At 49.7% G+C, this 18,540-nt stretch overlaps 1 protein-coding gene across 3 annotated transcripts in view; it reads left to right on the top strand.

The window, feature by feature from the left end:
• Positions 1 to 6,300, top strand: part of LOC139240374 (basal cell adhesion molecule-like) — a 166,195-nt gene extending 159,895 nt beyond the window's left edge. For 2 of the 3 annotated variants that reach the window (XM_070868845.1, XM_070868846.1), the window contains exon 16: positions 2,643 to 2,731. In XM_070868845.1, coding sequence (XP_070724946.1) covers positions 2,643 to 2,648 — 6 coding nt within the window. In that variant the 3' untranslated portion in view covers positions 2,649 to 2,731. Of the gene's footprint in view, positions 1 to 2,642 lie in introns of all 3 variants that reach the window. The other variant, XM_070868847.1, reaches the window with a different exon arrangement.
• Positions 6,301 to 18,540: the final 12,240 nt, after the last annotated feature.

Here is an 18,540-nt window from a genome sequence, read left to right as displayed (position 1 = left end):
TCCTGGTCTGGGTTATTCTGGTCTGGGTTATTGTGGCCTGGGTTATCCTGGTCTGGGTTATCCTGGTCTGGGTTATTGTGGTCTGGGTTATCCTAGCCTGGGTTATTGTGGCCTGGGTTATTGTGGTCTGGCTTATTGTGGCCTGGGTTATTGTGGCCTGGGTTATCATAGCCTGGGTTATTGTGGCCTGTGTTATTGTGGTCTGGGTTATTGTAGCATGGGTTATCGTGGCCTGGGTTATTGTGGCCTGGGTTATTGTGGCCTGGGTTATCCTAGCCTGGGTTATCTTTGAAGGTTGGCATGTAGGTAAAGCAGGCGGTTAAGAAAGCAAATGGCATGTTGGCCTTCATAGCGAGGGGATTTGAGTACAGGGGCAGGGAGGTGTTGCCAAGTTGTACAGGGCCTTGGTGAGGCCACACCTGGAGTATTGTGTACAGTTTTGGTCTCCTAACTTGAGGAAGGACATTCTTGCTATTGAGTGCAGCGAAGGTTCACCAGACTGATTCCCGGGATGGCGGGACTGACCTATCAAGAAAGACTGGATCAACTGGGCTTGTATTCACTGGAGTTCAGAAGAATGAGAGGGGATCTCATAGAAACATTTAAAATTCTGACGGGTTCAGACAGGTTAGATGCAGGAAGAATGTTCCCAATGTTGGGGAAGTCCAGAACCAGGGGTCACAGTCTAAGGATAAGAGGTAAGCCATTAAGGACCGAGATGAGGAGAAACTTCTTCACACAGAGAGTGGTGAACCTGTGGAATTCTCTACCACAGAAAGTTGTTGAGGCCAATTCACTAAATATATTCAAAAAGGAGTTAGATGAAGTCCTTACTACTAGGGGGATCAAGGGGTATGGTGAGAAAGCAGGAATGGGGTACTGAAGTTGCATGATCAGCCATGAACTCATTGAATGGCAGTGCAGGCTAGAAGGGCCGATGGCCTGCTCCTGCACCTATTTTGTATGTTTCTATGTTTCTATTCTGGCCTGGGTTATCCTGGCCTGGGTTATGCTGGCCTGGGTTATCCTGGCCTGGGTTATTCTGGCCTGGGTTATCCTGGCTTGAATTATTCTGGCCTGGTTATGCTGGCCTGGGTTATCCTGGTCTGGGTTATTCTGGCCTGGGTTATTCTGGCCTGGGTTATTCTGGCCTGGGTTATCCTGGCCTGGGTTATCCTGGCCTGGGTTATCCTGGTCTGGGTTATCCTGGCCTGGGTTATCCTGGTCTGGGTTATCCTGGTCTGGGTTATTCTGACCTGGGTTATTCTGGCCTGGGTTATTCTGGCCTGGGTTATTCTGGCCTGGGTTATTCTGGCCTGGGTTATTCTGGCCTGGGTTATTCTGGCCTGGGTTATTCTGGCCTGGGTTATTCTAGCCTGGGTTATCCTGGCCTGGGTTATCCTGGCCTGGGTTATCCTGGCCTGGGTTATCCTGGCCTGTGTTATTCTGGCCTGGGTTATCCTGGCCTGGGTTATTCTGGCCTGGGTTATCCTGGCCTGGGTTATCGTGGCCTGGTTTATCGTGATCTAGGTTACCCTAGCCTGGGTTATCCTGGCCTGGGTTATCCTGGCCTGGGTTATCCTGGCCTGGGTTATTATGGCCTGGGTTATTCTGGCCTGGGTTATCCTGGCCTGGGTTATCCTGGCCTGGGTTATCCTGGCCTGGGTTATCCTGGCCTGGGTTATTATGGCCTGGGTTATTCTGGCCTGGGTTATCCTAGCCTGGGTTATTCTGGCCTGGGTTATTCTGGTCTGGGTTATCCTGGCCTGGGTTATCCTGGCCTGGGTTATCCTGGCCTGGGTTATCCTGGCCTGGGTTATGCTGGCCTGGGTTATCCTGGCCTGGGTTATCCTGGCCTGGGTTATTCTGGCCTGGGTTATTCTGGCCTGGGTTATTCTGGCCTGGGTTATTCTGGCCTGGGTTATTCTGGCCTGGGTTATCCTGGCCTGGGTTATCCTGGTTTGGGTTATCCTGGCCTGGGTTATCCTGATCTGGGTTATTCTGGCCTGGGTTATTCTGGCCTGGGTTATTCTGGCCTGGGTTATCCTGGCCTGGGTTATTCTGGCCTGGGTTATTCTGGCCTGGGTTATCCTGGCCTGGGTTATTCTGGCCTGGGTTATCCTGGTCTGGGTTATTCTGGCCTGGATTATCCTGGCCTGGGTTATCCTGGTCTGGAATTTTCTGGCCTGGGTTATTCTGGCCTGGGTTATTCTGGCCTGGGTTATCCTGGCCTGTGTTATCCTGGCCTGTGTTATCCTGGCCTGTGTTATCCTGGCCTGGGTTATCCTGGCCTGGGTTATCCTGGCCTGGGTTATCCTGGCCTGGGTTATTCTGGCCTGGGTTATTCTGGCCTGGGTTATCCTGGCCTGGATTATCCTGGTCTGGGTTATTCTGGTCTGGGTTATTCTGGTCTGTGTTATCCTGGCCTGGGTTATCCTGGCCTGGGTTATCCTGGCCTGGGTTATCCTGGCCTGGGTTATCCTGGTCTGTGTTATCCTGGCCTGGGTTATCCTGGCCTGGGTTATCCTGGCCTGGGTTATCCTGGCCTGGGTTATCCTGGCCTGGGTTATCCTGGCCTGGGTTATCCTGGCCTGTGTTATTTCACTCTGGATGCTCACTCTGTGCTTTGTTTCCTCCGCCAGTGTTAAGTTGGGGTTTGAAGACGAGTGTATCGGAGGGAGGATTGACAAAGATGGAGATGAAGACACTGAGGGATGAAGACAGGATGTGATGCGTGGGTGACCCCGAGGCCCCTCGGCCATGGCAGAACATCTCCCGCTGCTCTCACACACACCGAGCCTCCAGGACTTCCACCTCCTCGTTGTTGCAGATATAATATAAGACGGAACGAAAACGGTGGCCGCTCATTGTGACATCCTCCGCAGCTACACAGCTCCCGTCTCAACAAACCTCCCCCCGTGCCCTCCATCCTATCACATTCAATCTCTTCTGTTGATGGGCCTCGGTCACCTGACGCACATCGGTCCCAATCTCGCACCCATTGGCCAAAAGCCCTTGGCCTTGCTGCATCACCGAAGGCCTCATTGGCCTTTCCCCAGCAACGGTTAATTCTCCTTTCCTCATGCGCATCAAACACTCCGTCAAACCACCCCGCCATCCCCCAGCCCCTCCCTCGAAGAAGATTGAGGTCAAAGCTTCTCGTGAGGGGGGGGCGGGGGAGGGGGATAGAGAGTGGCCGTGACCTTTCACCTCTGGTTCACACTCCCGCTAGGCCCAGCGGAAACGAAGGCACCAAGTCCAGGCCCGACTCACGTCTACATTGACAATAAGACAGGAGCAAGGCCTCAGGATGTGTGGGCCGTGAACCGGAAGTGTCTGCAAAGGTGGGGAGGCGGGGGCGATGCTTTTAAGGTTGGAGACACATTGGGGGCGATTTTTAACTTGACGCTTGAGGTCGATGAAGAAAACCGTCCTGTTTTCATTTCTGTCGACTTCAATGAAAATGAAATTGTGCCGTTTCTATTTCATGTTCACTCCGTACTCTCCAGCTAAGAATCTACCCAATTGTAAACAGAGCTTTACTCTCTATCTAACCCCCTGTACCTGCCCTGGGAGTGTTTGATGGGACAGTGTAGAGGGAGCTTTACTCTGTATCTAACCCCCTGTACCTGCCCTGGGAGTGTTTGATGGGACAGTGTAGAGGGAGCTTTACTCTGTATCTAACCCCCTGTACCTGTCCTGGAAGTGTTTGATGGGACAGTGTAGAGGGAGCTTTACTCTGTATCTAACCCCGTGCTGTACCTGTACCTGGGAGTGTTTGATGGGACAGTGTAGAGGGAGCATTACTCTGTATCTAACCCCCTGTACCTGCCCTGGGAGTGTTTGATGGGGCAGTGTAGAGGGAGCTTTACTCTGTATCTAACCCCGTGCTGTACCTGCCCTGGGAGTGTTTGATGGGACAGTGTAGAGGGAGCTTTACTCTGTATCTAACCCCTTGTACCTGCCCTGGGAGTGTTTGATGGGACAGTGCAGAGGGAGCATTACTCTGTATCTAACCCTGTGTACCTGCCCTGGGAGTGTTTGATGGAACAGTGTAGAGGGAGCTTTACTCTGTATCTAACCCCGTGCTGTACCTGCCCTGGGAGTGTTTGATGGGACAGTGTAGAGGGAGCTTTACTCTGTATCGAACCCCCTGTATCTGCCCTGGGAGTGTTTGATGGGACAGTGTAGAGGGAGCTTTACTCTGTATCTAACCCCATGCTGTACCTGCCCTGGGAGTGTTTGATGGGACAGTGTAGAGGGAGCTTTACTCTGTATCGAACCCCCTGTACCTGCCCTGGGAGTGTTTGATGGGACAGTGTAGAGGGAGCTTTACTCTGTATCTAACCCCCTGTACCTGCCCTGGGAGTGTTTGATGGGACAGTGTAGAGGAAGCTTTACTCTGTATCTAACCCCCTGTACCTGCCCTGGGAGTGTTTGATGGGACAGTGTAGAGGGAGCTTTACTCTGTATCTAACCCCGTGCCCTGGGAATGTTTGACGGGACACAGGGCGGTAACTGTGTGAATTGTATCCCAGTCCACAAATCGATCAGAGACAAGGTGATCACTGAAGTTGCGAGGTCTATTTCCCGCTCGGTGAGATGTCATCTTTCCCCTGCCCTGCACGTACCCCTCCCCCCGGTTACGACGATGTCTGTGTTGGTGTCTCGGAGTTTGTGACAGTGAGTGACGGCCGTACATTATTAAAGTGTTTGTGTTTCTCAATGTTTTTTCCAAAGGGGAGGAAACCAGGAATAATGACCCCCCCCCCGCAAAACCAATGGATATGGTATTGTCTGCCCGCCATGTTTGTTGCTCGTGTTTGGCCTGTCTTTGGTTCAAAGGGTCGCGGCCTTTGAACCCCTGTGCTTATGGCAACGACCTCCTCTTACCCGACCCTCAGCTCATGCTTCTGTGGGAAGGGCGTTCTGCTCCACAAAGCTCCTGAGGAGAGCTCGTCGGCGGGCCGCTCATTATCGTGTGGTCAATTCGCAAGGACCAATCCATCCGCCCCGTCTATGCGCGCTCTCTTTCCGTCGTAGCATCTCCCGTCCGATTGGTTGGCGTGGGAGCCAGTGAAATGTGACTTTAAATTGAGCTGACCCCGCCCCTTCCCCTCCCCCCCCCCCCCCAGACACCCACCAATCACCGCAGACTTCCTGCGACGGCGCCGTACCTGTTCCCACTTTCCCTCTCCTCTCCTCCCTCAGCTTGTCATGTCCGCCATCGGCTGCTTGGGATCTGCCCAAGATGGCCACCTTCCTGCTGTTGGATTCTGGGTATAATGGCTTACAACGGCGGTGCTGAGGGGGGTGGGGGGGTGGAGCGGGGCTTTTCCCAAGCTCCGGCACAGGGCCCCCGCGGGCCGAATGAACTCTTCCTACACGGCAAGTTTCCACCACGCCCGGCAACGATGGCCCGAAACGCCAATTGGCGCAATTTCTCCCAGCATCCTCTTGGCTTAAACCTGTCGCTGGTGTGTTATGTTTTTTTTTTAAATCTTGGGGCGGTCCTCTGGGGGTGGGTGACGAGAGGGGGGGGGGGGTCAGTCGACAGTTTCAACAATTGAGACTGATCGAAGTTTGTTGGGGTAAAGGTATCGAGGGACACGGGGCGAAGGCGGGTCGCGGGAGTTGAGGTCAAAGGTCAGCCACGACCTGGATTGAATGGCGGAGCAGGCTGGAGGGCCTGAATGGCCTTGCTCCTGTTCCTTCACGCTTACTAAGCACCTGTTTATCGTGTAGAGCCCCCCCTCCCCATTCACCCTGCCCTCACCCCCACCCCCCTCAACTCCCAACGCTGGTGAATGTTGACAGTGATTCTCCCGATAGTTAAGCGGGGGCGGGGGGGGAGTGATTGACCGAGAGGCCTACTTCCGATTATTGTGTGGACGCCGGGTTGAGAATGACCACTTATACCCATCTGACCGGCCCCCCCCCGCCCAACCACCAACGTGATTGGTGCACAGTGGGGGGGGGAGGTTTGGTAACGCAATGAACATAGACGCCATTGGTCGACCGGGAGTGGGGGGGAGGGCGCGAGGTGGCTAAGCACTAGGCCCCCCCCCCCTCTCTCCCCGCTGTTCGCACACCGAACCTGAGGCGTCTACACGACCTGCCTGATGGATACGGCCCGTGAATGAGAATGAGCCCCCCCCGCCCTGCGGACTTTGACCGCAACCCTCTCTCTCGCCTTTGCGTTCAATGTGACAAGTGATCTGTATATAATGTTTCAGCGTGTAGATTTTGTTGTGTTGTGTTGTTTGTTTTTTTTTTAAAAACCCTGTGCGTGTCACTCCCTGGGCTGGTTTCGAGTGTTATTTCGAGACGCGTGGCCGCGTCCCTCGCTCTCGCCTGACCCAGCCGGTTGCTAAGGGCCGGACACCGGTAACCAAGCGGCACAATGGCTGCCCCCTGGGCCGGAAGGGTGCGCGCTCTCCACGGCGATCGGGCCGCCGCGCTCTCACCGACGGGCGTGGCCGGCCATCAGAAAAGTGACCCAACACTCGGTTTGACCGATCGGGAGAGGAAGGAGGACGGGCCGCCAGCTCTGATTGGCTGCATTTCTGGAGGTGTCGACCCTTGAACTCCAACCTCCAGCCCCCCCGGCCCAACACCAAAAGTTTTCAAAGAAATTGGGGTGGGGGTTGCCGGGGGCGGTGGGGGTGGAGAAAAACACACACCATTTTTATTTTAATGCTCCTATTTGATTTTCCTCCCGGGTTTGCCGGAGATGAATCTTTAAATCCCGGGGGGGGGGGGGGGGGCGATCCGGGAGGGTTCACGACCCCGCAACAGGCAATGACCTTTCACCCCCACACTCCCCCAGGGACCTGGGGTCAAGCCCAGGCCCCAGACAAGGGGGCCCCTTCCCTCCGATAGGAGGCTGGCTGTGGCTTTTGACCTTTCACCCTGAGCGATGCGCACCTCCCGGACACAAAACACTTCAAAAAGGTGACGGTGACGGATGAGGGATCGGACACCAAGGGGCGCTAAGAGGGCCGGTAGCAGACCAAATTTCCACCCCCTCGGATTCTGAACCGATTCACCATTGACCAATTACAAAGAGGCTGGAGGTTGAATTGGGGAAGGCCGCTTGGTCAGAAGAAGCCTGCTGGCGGACTGTGTTGGCGCACTGACCTTTCACCTGAGAGGCCCCGGTTGCCGCGGTTCCCCAGAAAACACTGGCTCGCTCTCTGGGCCCAGGCTGGCCGTGGGATTTGACCCCTGACCTCTCACCACCGAGGCCCAGCAGCCCATCCACGGCCTACGAGCCCCGAGGCCAAGTGCGGACCCCCAGAGGGCAAGGGGTCAAAGTTCACGGCAGTGGCCGCTGACAAGAATCTAATATCCCCCCCCCCGACCCCGTCGCCTACCCCGCAACTCCCAGCCTCCAGCACACCTAGAGCTACAACAGTACAGGGTATTGGTGAGGCCACACCTGGAGCACTGCGTGCAGTTTTGTTCTCCGGATTTAAGGAAGGATATACTTGCTTTGGAGGCAGTTCAGAGAAGGTGATTCCGGAGATGAGGGGGTTGACTTACGGAGATTGGTTGGGCCCATACACATTGGAGTTCAGGAGATCTTATTGAAACGTATCAGATTATGAGGGGGCTTGACAAGGTGGACGCAGAGAGGATGTTTCCACCAATGGGGGAATCTAGAACTAGGGGGCATGGTCTTAGAATAAGGGGCCGCCCATTTAAAACTGAGATGAGGAGGAATTTCTTCTCTCTGGGGGTTGTAAATCTGTGGAATTCTCTGCCTCAGAGAGCTGTGGAGGCTGGGTCAGTGAATATATTTAAGGTGGAGATAGACAGATTTTTGAGCGATAAGGGAGTGAAGGGTTATGGGGAGCGGGCGGGGAAGTGGAGCTGAGTCCATGATCGGATCTGCCATGAGCATACTAAATGGCGGAGCAGGCTCAAGGGGCCGAATGGCCGCCTCCTGCTCCTGTTTCTTGTGAAGACAGGCGTGGACTGCTTGGCCGAGTGCTCGGTCTGCCATCAGACCCAAGGTCTCGGCCCTGCTCGCCGCTTGGTCGGAATCCATTGAGACAGACACATGAAAGGGAAATTCACCGGAGAGGGGATTAAGAGCTGCTCCAAACTGTGAAACCATGCGTCAGCGAGACAGATGTTCAGGCCCCGCTCAGAACTCCGCTGACAATGAGTGTCGGTGGCAGAAACTCCATTATTAACCAGCCTGTTGCACGGCATGAGAATGGGGGCAGAGCCTGGGGGCAGGGAACAAGGATCAACACGTCAAGTCAATCCGAACCCTGCTCATTAACATGGACCTCTCCGGAACAGCTGAAAACAAGTGTCTCGACCTGAGCAAATCATTAAAGGAGGAGAGAGAGAAAATGTTCCCCGAGGCCAGAGGTGTGTCTTCAGAGATTGAGTCGTTCCAAGGGACAATGAACACAGACACAGACATTCAGGAGACAGAGATTGAACGCACCTCTCACTGTAACACTGATATATCCCACACTCCTCACTGTAACACTGATATAACCCACACTCCTCACTGTAACACTGATATATCCCAAACTCCTCACTGTAACACTGAGATAACCCACACCTCTCACTGTAACACTGATATAACCCACACCTCTCACTGTAACACTGATATATCCCACACTCCTCACTGTAACACTAATATATCCCAAACCCCTCACTGTAACACTGATAAACCCACACCTCTCACTGTAACACTGATATATCCCACACTCCTGACTGTAACACTGATATAACCCACACTCCTCACTATAACACTGATATATCCCACACCCCTCACTGTAACACTGATATATCCCACACCCCTCACTGTAACACTGATATACCCCACACCCCTCACTGTAACACCGATATACCTCACACCCCTCACTGTAACACTGATATACCCCACACCCCTCACTGTAACACTGATATACCCCACACCCCTCACTGTAACACTGATATACCCCACACCTCTCACTGTAACACTGATATACCTCACACCCCTCACTGTAACACCGATATACCCCACACCTCTCACTGTAACACTGATATACCCCACACCCCTCACTGTAACACTGATATATCCCACACTCCTCACTGTAACACTGATATACCCCACACCCCTCACTGTAACACTGATATACCCCACCTCTTACTGTAACACTGATATACCCCACACCCCTCACTGCAACACTGATATATCCCACACCCCTCACTGTAACACTAATATACCCCACACTCCTCACTGTAACACTGATATACCCCACAATCCTCACTGTAACACTGATATATCCCAAACTCCTCACTGTAACACTGATATACCCCACACCTCTCAATGTAACACTGATTTACCCCACACCGCTCACTGTAACACTGATATACCCCACACTCCTCACTGTAACACTGATATATCCCACACTCCTCATTGTAACACTGATATATCCCACACTTCTCACTGTAACACTGATATACCCCACACCCCTCACTGTAACACTGATATACCCAACACCTCTCACTGTAACACTGATATATCCCACACTCCTCACTGTAACACTGATATATCCCACAGACCTCACTGTAACACTGATATACCCCACACTCCTCACTGTAACACTGATATATCCCACACTCCTCACTGTAACACTGATATACCCCACACTCCTCACTGTAACACTGATATATCCCACTCCTCTCACTGTAACACTGATATACCCCACACCCCTCACTGTAACACTGATATACGCCACACCTCTCACTGTAACACTGATATACCCCACACCCCTCACTGTAACACCGATATACCCCACACCTCTCACTGTAAAACTGATATACCCCACACCCCTCACTGTAACACTGATATATCCCACACTCCTCACTGTAACACTGATATACCCCACACCCCTCACTGTAACACTGATAGACCCCACCTCTCACTGTAACACTGATATACCCCACACCCCTCACTGTAACACTGATATATCCCACACTCCTCACTGTAACACTGATATACACCACTCCTCTCACTGTAACACTGATATACCCCACACCCCTCACTGTAACACTGATATACCCCACACCTCTCACTTTAACACTGATATACTCCACACTCCTCACTGTAACACTGATATATCCCACACTCCTCACTGTAACACTGATTTAACCCACACCCCTCACTGTAACACTGATATAGCCCACACCCCTCACTGTAACACTGATATACCCCACACTCCTCACTGTAACACTGATATATCCCAAACTGCTCACTGGAACACTGATTTACCCCACAACTCTCACTGTAACACTGATATACCCACACTCCTCACTGTAACACTGATATATCCCACACTCCTCACTGTAACACTGATATATCCCACACTCCTCACTATAACACTGATATACCCTACACACCTCACTGTAAAACTGATATAACCCACACCTCTCACTGTAACACTGACATATCCCACACTCCTCACTGTAACACTGATATACCCCACACCTCTCACTGTAACACTGATATATCCCACACACCTCACTGTAACACTGATATACCCCACACCTCTCACTGTAACACTGATATATCCCACACTCCTCATTGTAACACTGATATATCCCACACTCCTCACTGTAACACTGATATACCCGACACTCCTCACTGTAACACTGATATACCCCACACTCCTCACTGTAACACTGATACACCCCACACTCCTCACTGTAACACTGATATATCCCACTCCTCTCACTGTAACACTGATATATCCCACACTCCTCACTGTAACACTGATATACCCCACACTCCTCACTGTAACACTGATACACCCCACACTCCTCACTGTAACACTGATATATCCCACACCTCTCACTGTAACACTGATATACTCCACACTCCTCACTGTAACACTGATATATCCCACACTCCTCACTGTAACACTGATTTAACCCACACCTCTCACTGTAACACTGATATAGCCCACACCCCTCACTGTAACACTGATATATCCCAAACTGCTCACTGTAACACTGATTTACCCCACAACTCTCACTGTAACACTGATATACCCACACCCCTCACTGTAACACTGATATATCCCACACTCCTCACTGTAACACTGATATACCCCACTCCTCTCACTGTAACACTGATATACCCCACATCCCTCACTGTAACACTGATATACCCCACACCTCTCACTGTAACACTGATATACTCCACACTCCTCACTGTAACACTGATATATCCCACACTCCTCACTGTAACACTGATTTAACCCACACCTCTCACTGTAACACTGATATAGCCCACACCCCTCACTGTAACACTGATATACCCCACACTCCTCACTGTAACACTGATATATCCCAAACTGCTCACTGCAACACTGATTTACCCCACAACTCTCACTGTAACACTGATATACCCACACTCCTCACTGTAACACTGATATATCCCACACTCCTCACTGTAACACTGATATATCCCACACTCCTCACTATAACACTGATATACCCTACACCCCTCACTGTAAAACTGATATAACCCACACCTCTCACTGTAACACTGACATATCCCACACTCCTCACTGTAACACTGATATACCCCACTCCTCTCACTGTAACACTGATATACCCCACACCTCTCACTGTAACACTGATATATCCCACACACCTCACTGTAACACTGATATACCCCACACCTCTCACTGTAACACTGATATATCCCACACTCCTCATTGTAACACTGATATATCCCACACTCCTCACTGTAACACTGATATACCCGACACTCCTCACTGTAACACTGATATACCCCACACTCCTCACTGTAACACTGATACACCCCACACTCCTCACTGTAACACTGATATATCCCACTCCTCTCACTGTAACACTGATATATCCCACACTCCTCACTGTAACACTGATATACCCCACTCCTCTCACTGTAACACTGATATACCCCACACCCCTCACTGTAACACTGATATACCCCACACCTCTCACTGTAACACTGATATACTCCACACTCCTCACTGTAACACTGATATATCCCACACTCCTCACTGTAACACTGATTTAACCCACACCTCTCACTGTAACACTGATATAGCCCACACCCCTCACTGTAACACTGATATACCCCACACTCCTCACTGTAACACTGATATATCCCAAACTGCTCACTGTAACACTGATTTACCCCACAACTCTCACTGTAACACTGATATACCCACACTCCTCACTGTAACACTGATATATCCCACACTCCTCACTGTAACACTGATATATCCCACACTCCTCACTATAACACTGATATACCCCACACCTCTCACTGTAACACTGATATATCCCACACACCTCACTGTAACACTGATATACCCCAAACCTCTCACTGTAACACTGATATATCCCACACTCCTCATTGTAACACTGATATATCCCACACTCCTCACTGTAACACTGATACACCCCACACTCCTCACTGTAACACTGATATACCCCACACCCCTCACTGTAACACTGATATATCCCACACACCTCACTGTAACACTGATATACCCCACACCTCTCACTGTAACACTGATATATCCCACACTCCTCATTGTAACACTGATATATCCCACACTCGTCACTGTAACATTGATATACCCGACACTCCTCACTGTAACACTGATATACCCCACACCTCTCACTGTAACACTGATATATCCCACACTCCTCAGTGTAACACTGATATATCCCACACTCCTCACTGTAACACTGATATACGCCACACCTCTCACTGTAACACTGATATATCACACACCCCTCACTGTAACACAGATATACCCCACACCCCTCACTGTAACACCGATATACCCCACACCTGTCACTGTAACACTGATATACCCCACACCCCTCACTGTAACACTGCTATATCCCACACTCCTCACTGTAACACTGATATACCCCACACCCCTCACTGTAACACTGATATACCCCACACTCCTCACTGTAACACTGATATACTCCACACTCCTCACTGTAACACTGATATATCCCACACTCCTCACTGTAACACTGATTTAACCCACACCTCTCACTGTAACACTGATATAGCCCACACCCATCACTGTAGCACTGATATACCCCACACTCCTCACTGTAACACTGATATATCCCAAACTGCTCACTGTAACACTGATTTACCCCACAACTCTCACTGTAACACTGATATACCCACACTCCTCACTGTAACACTGATATATCCCACACTCCTCACTGTAACACTGATATATCCCACACTCCTCACTATAACAGTGACATACCCTACACCCCTCACTGTAAAACTGATATAACCCACACCTCTCACTGTAACACTGACATATCCCACACTCCTCACTGTAACACTGATATACCCCACACCTCTCACTGTAACACTGATATACCCCACACCTCTCACTGTAACACTGATATATCCCACACACCTCACTGTAACACTGATATACCCCACACCTCTCACTGTAACACTGATATATCCCACACTCCTCATTGTAACACTGATATATCCCACACTCCTCACTGTAACACTGATATACCCGACACTCCTCACTGCAACACTGATATACCCCACACTCCTCACTGTAACACTGATACACCCCACACTCCTCACTGTAACACTGATATATCCCACTCCTCTCACTGTAACACTGATATACCCCACACCCCTCACTTTAACACTGATATACCCCACATCTCTCACTGTAACACTGATATACCCCACACCCCTCACTGTAACACCGATATACCCCACACCTCTCACTGTAAAACTGATATACCCCACACCCCTCACTGTAACACTGATATATCCCACACTCCTCACTGTAACACTGATATACCCCACACCCCTCACTGTAACACTGATAGACCCCACCTCTCACTGTAACACTGATATACCCCACACCCCTCACTGTAACACTGATATATCCCACACTCCTCACTGTAACACTGATATACCCCACTCCTCTCACTGTAACACTGATATACCCCACACCCCTCACTGGAACACTGATATACCCCACACCTCTCACTGTAACACTGATATACTCCACACTCCTCACTGTAACACTGATATATCCCACACTCCTCACTGTAACACTGATTTAACCCACACCTCTCACTTTAACACTGATATAGCCCACACCCCTCACTGTAACACTGATATACCCCACACTCCTCACTGTAACACTGATATATCCCAAACTGCTCACTGTAACACTGATTTACCCCACACCTCTCACTGTAACACTGATATACCCACACTCCTCACTGTAACACTGATATATCCCACACTCCTCACTGTAACACTGATATATCCCACACTCCTCACTATAACACTGATATACCCTACACCCCTCACTGTAAAACTGATATAACCCACACCTCTCACTGTAACACTGACATATCCCACACTCCTCACTGTAACACTGATATACCCCACACCTCTCACTGTAACACTGATATACCCCACACCTCTCACTGTAACACTGATATATCCCACACACCTCACTGTAACACTGATATACCCCACACCTCTCACTGTAACACTGATATACCCCACACCCCTCACTGTAACACTGCTATACCCCACACCCCTCACTGTAACACTGATATACCCCACACGTCTCACTGTAACAGTGATATACCCCACACTCCTCACTGTAACACTGATATACCCCACACCCCTCACTGTAACACTGATATACCCCACACCCCTCACTGTAACACTGATATATCCCACACACCTCACTGTAACACTGATATACCCCACACCTCTCACTGTAACACTGATATATCCCACACTCCTCATTGTAACACTGATATATCCCACACTCGTCACTGTAACATTGATATACCCGACACTCCTCACTGTAACACTGATATACCCCACACCTCTCACTGTAACACTGATATATCCCACACTCCTCAGTGTAACACTGATATATCCCACACTCCTCACTGTAACACTGATATACGCCACACCTCTCACTGTAACACTGATATATCACACACCCCTCACTGTAACACAGATATACCCCACACCCCTCACTGTAACACCGATATACCCCACACCTGTCACTGTAACACTGATATACCCCACACCCCTCACTGTAACACTGCTATATCCCACACTCCTCACTGTAACACTGATATACCCCACACCCCTCACTGTAACACTGATATACCCCACACTCCTCACTGTAACACTGATATACTCCACACTCCTCACTGTAACACTGATATATCCCACACTCCTCACTGTAACACTGATTTAACCCACACCTCTCACTGTAACACTGATATAGCCCACACCCATCACTGTAGCACTGATATACCCCACACTCCTCACTGTAACACTGATATATCCCAAACTGCTCACTGTAACACTGATTTACCCCACAACTCTCACTGTAACACTGATATACCCACACTCCTCACTGTAACACTGATATATCCCACACTCCTCACTGTAACACTGATATATCCCACACTCCTCACTATAACAGTGACATACCCTACACCCCTCACTGTAAAACTGATATAACCCACACCTCTCACTGTAACACTGACATATCCCACACTCCTCACTGTAACACTGATATACCCCACACCTCTCACTGTAACACTGATATACCCCACACCTCTCACTGTAACACTGATATATCCCACACACCTCACTGTAACACTGATATACCCCACACCTCTCACTGTAACACTGATATATCCCACACTCCTCATTGTAACACTGATATATCCCACACTCCTCACTGTAACACTGATATACCCGACACTCCTCACTGCAACACTGATATACCCCACACTCCTCACTGTAACACTGATACACCCCACACTCCTCACTGTAACACTGATATATCCCACTCCTCTCACTGTAACACTGATATACCCCACACCCCTCACTTTAACACTGATATACCCCACATCTCTCACTGTAACACTGATATACCCCACACCCCTCACTGTAACACCGATATACCCCACACCTCTCACTGTAAAACTGATATACCCCACACCCCTCACTGTAACACTGATATATCCCACACTCCTCACTGTAACACTGATATACCCCACACCCCTCACTGTAACACTGATAGACCCCACCTCTCACTGTAACACTGATATACCCCACACCCCTCACTGTAACACTGATATATCCCACACTCCTCACTGTAACACTGATATACCCCACTCCTCTCACTGTAACACTGATATACCCCACACCCCTCACTGGAACACTGATATACCCCACACCTCTCACTGTAACACTGATATACTCCACACTCCTCACTGTAACACTGATATATCCCACACTCCTCACTGTAACACTGATTTAACCCACACCTCTCACTTTAACACTGATATAGCCCACACCCCTCACTGTAACACTGATATACCCCACACTCCTCACTGTAACACTGATATATCCCAAACTGCTCACTGTAACACTGATTTACCCCACACCTCTCACTGTAACACTGATATACCCACACTCCTCACTGTAACACTGATATATCCCACACTCCTCACTGTAACACTGATATATCCCACACTCCTCACTATAACACTGATATACCCTACACCCCTCACTGTAAAACTGATATAACCCACACCTCTCACTGTAACACTGACATATCCCACACTCCTCACTGTAACACTGATATACCCCACACCTCTCACTGTAACACTGATATACCCCACACCTCTCACTGTAACACTGATATATCCCACACACCTCACTGTAACACTGATATACCCCACACCTCTCACTGTAACACTGATATACCCCACACCCCTCACTGTAACACTGCTATACCCCACACCCCTCACTGTAACACTGATATACCCCACACGTCTCACTGTAACAGTGATATACCCCACACTCCTCACTGTAACACTGATATACCCCACACCCCTCACTGTAACACTGATATACCCCACACCTCTCACTGTAACACTGATAAACCCCACACCTCTCACTGTAACACTGATATATCCACACTCCTCACTGTAAAACTGATATACCCCACACCTCTCACTGTAACACTGATATACCCCACAGCCCTCACAGTAACACTGATATATCCCACACTCCTCACTGTAACACTGATATACCCCACACCCCTCACTGTAACACTGATATACCCCACACTCCTCATTGTAACACTGATATACCCCACACCTCTCACTGTAACACTGATAGACCCCACAACCCTCATTGTAACACTGATATACCCCACACCCCTCACTCTAACACTGATATACCCCACACCTCTCACTGTAACACTGATATATCCCACACTCCTCACTGTAACACTGATATACCCCACACCCCTCACTGTAACACTGATATACCCCACACCTCTCACTGCAAGACTGATATACCCCACAACCCTCACTGTAACACTTATATACCCCACACGCCTCACTGTAACACTGATATACCCCACACCCCTCACTGTAACACTGATATACCCCACACCCCTCACTGTAACACTGATATACCCCACACCCCTCACTGTAACACTGATATACCCCACACACGTCACCGTTACACTGATATACACCACACCCCTCACTGTAACACTGATATACCGCATTCCCCTCACTGTAACACTGATATACCGCATTCCCCTCACTGTAACACTGATATACGCCACACCCTTCACTGTAACTCTGATATATCCCACACTCCTCACTGTAACACTGATATACCCCACTCCTCTCACTGTAACACTGATATACCCCACACCCCTCACTGGAACACTGATATACCCCACACCTCTCACTGTAACACTGATAGACCCCACCTCTCACTGTAACACTGATATACCCCACACCCCTCACTGTAACACTGATAGACCCCACCTCTCACTGTAACACTGATATACCCAACACCCCTCACTGTAACACTGATATATCCCACACTCCTCACTGTAACACTGATATACCGCATTCCCCTCACTGTAACACTGATATACCGCATTCCCCTCACTGTAACACTGATATACGCCACACCCTTCACTGTAACTCTGATATCCCACATCCCTAACTATAACACTGATATACCCCACACCCCTCACTGTAACACTGATATACCCCACACTCCTCACTGTAACACTGATATATCCCAAACTGCTCACTGTAACACTGATTTACCCCACAACTCTCACTGTAACACTGATATACCAACACTCCTCACTGTAACACTGATATATCCCACACTCCTCACTGTAACACTGATATATCCCACACTCCTCACTATAACACTGATATACCCTACACCCCTCACTGTAAAACTGATATAACCCACACCTCTCACTGTAACACTGACATATCCCACACTCCTCACTGTAACACTGATATACCCCACACCTCTCACTGCAACACTGATATACCCCACACCTCTCACTGTAACACTGATATATCCCACACACCTCACTGTAACACTGATATACCCCAAACCTCTCACTGTAACACTGATAT

This window comes from Pristiophorus japonicus, chromosome 31 (assembly GCF_044704955.1).
Source record: "Pristiophorus japonicus isolate sPriJap1 chromosome 31, sPriJap1.hap1, whole genome shotgun sequence".
In the NCBI taxonomy this organism is placed as follows: Eukaryota; Metazoa; Chordata; class Chondrichthyes; family Pristiophoridae; genus Pristiophorus; species Pristiophorus japonicus.
The sequence above is the reverse complement of the archived record's forward strand: the minus strand, read 5'-3'. Positions and strand labels throughout refer to the sequence as shown.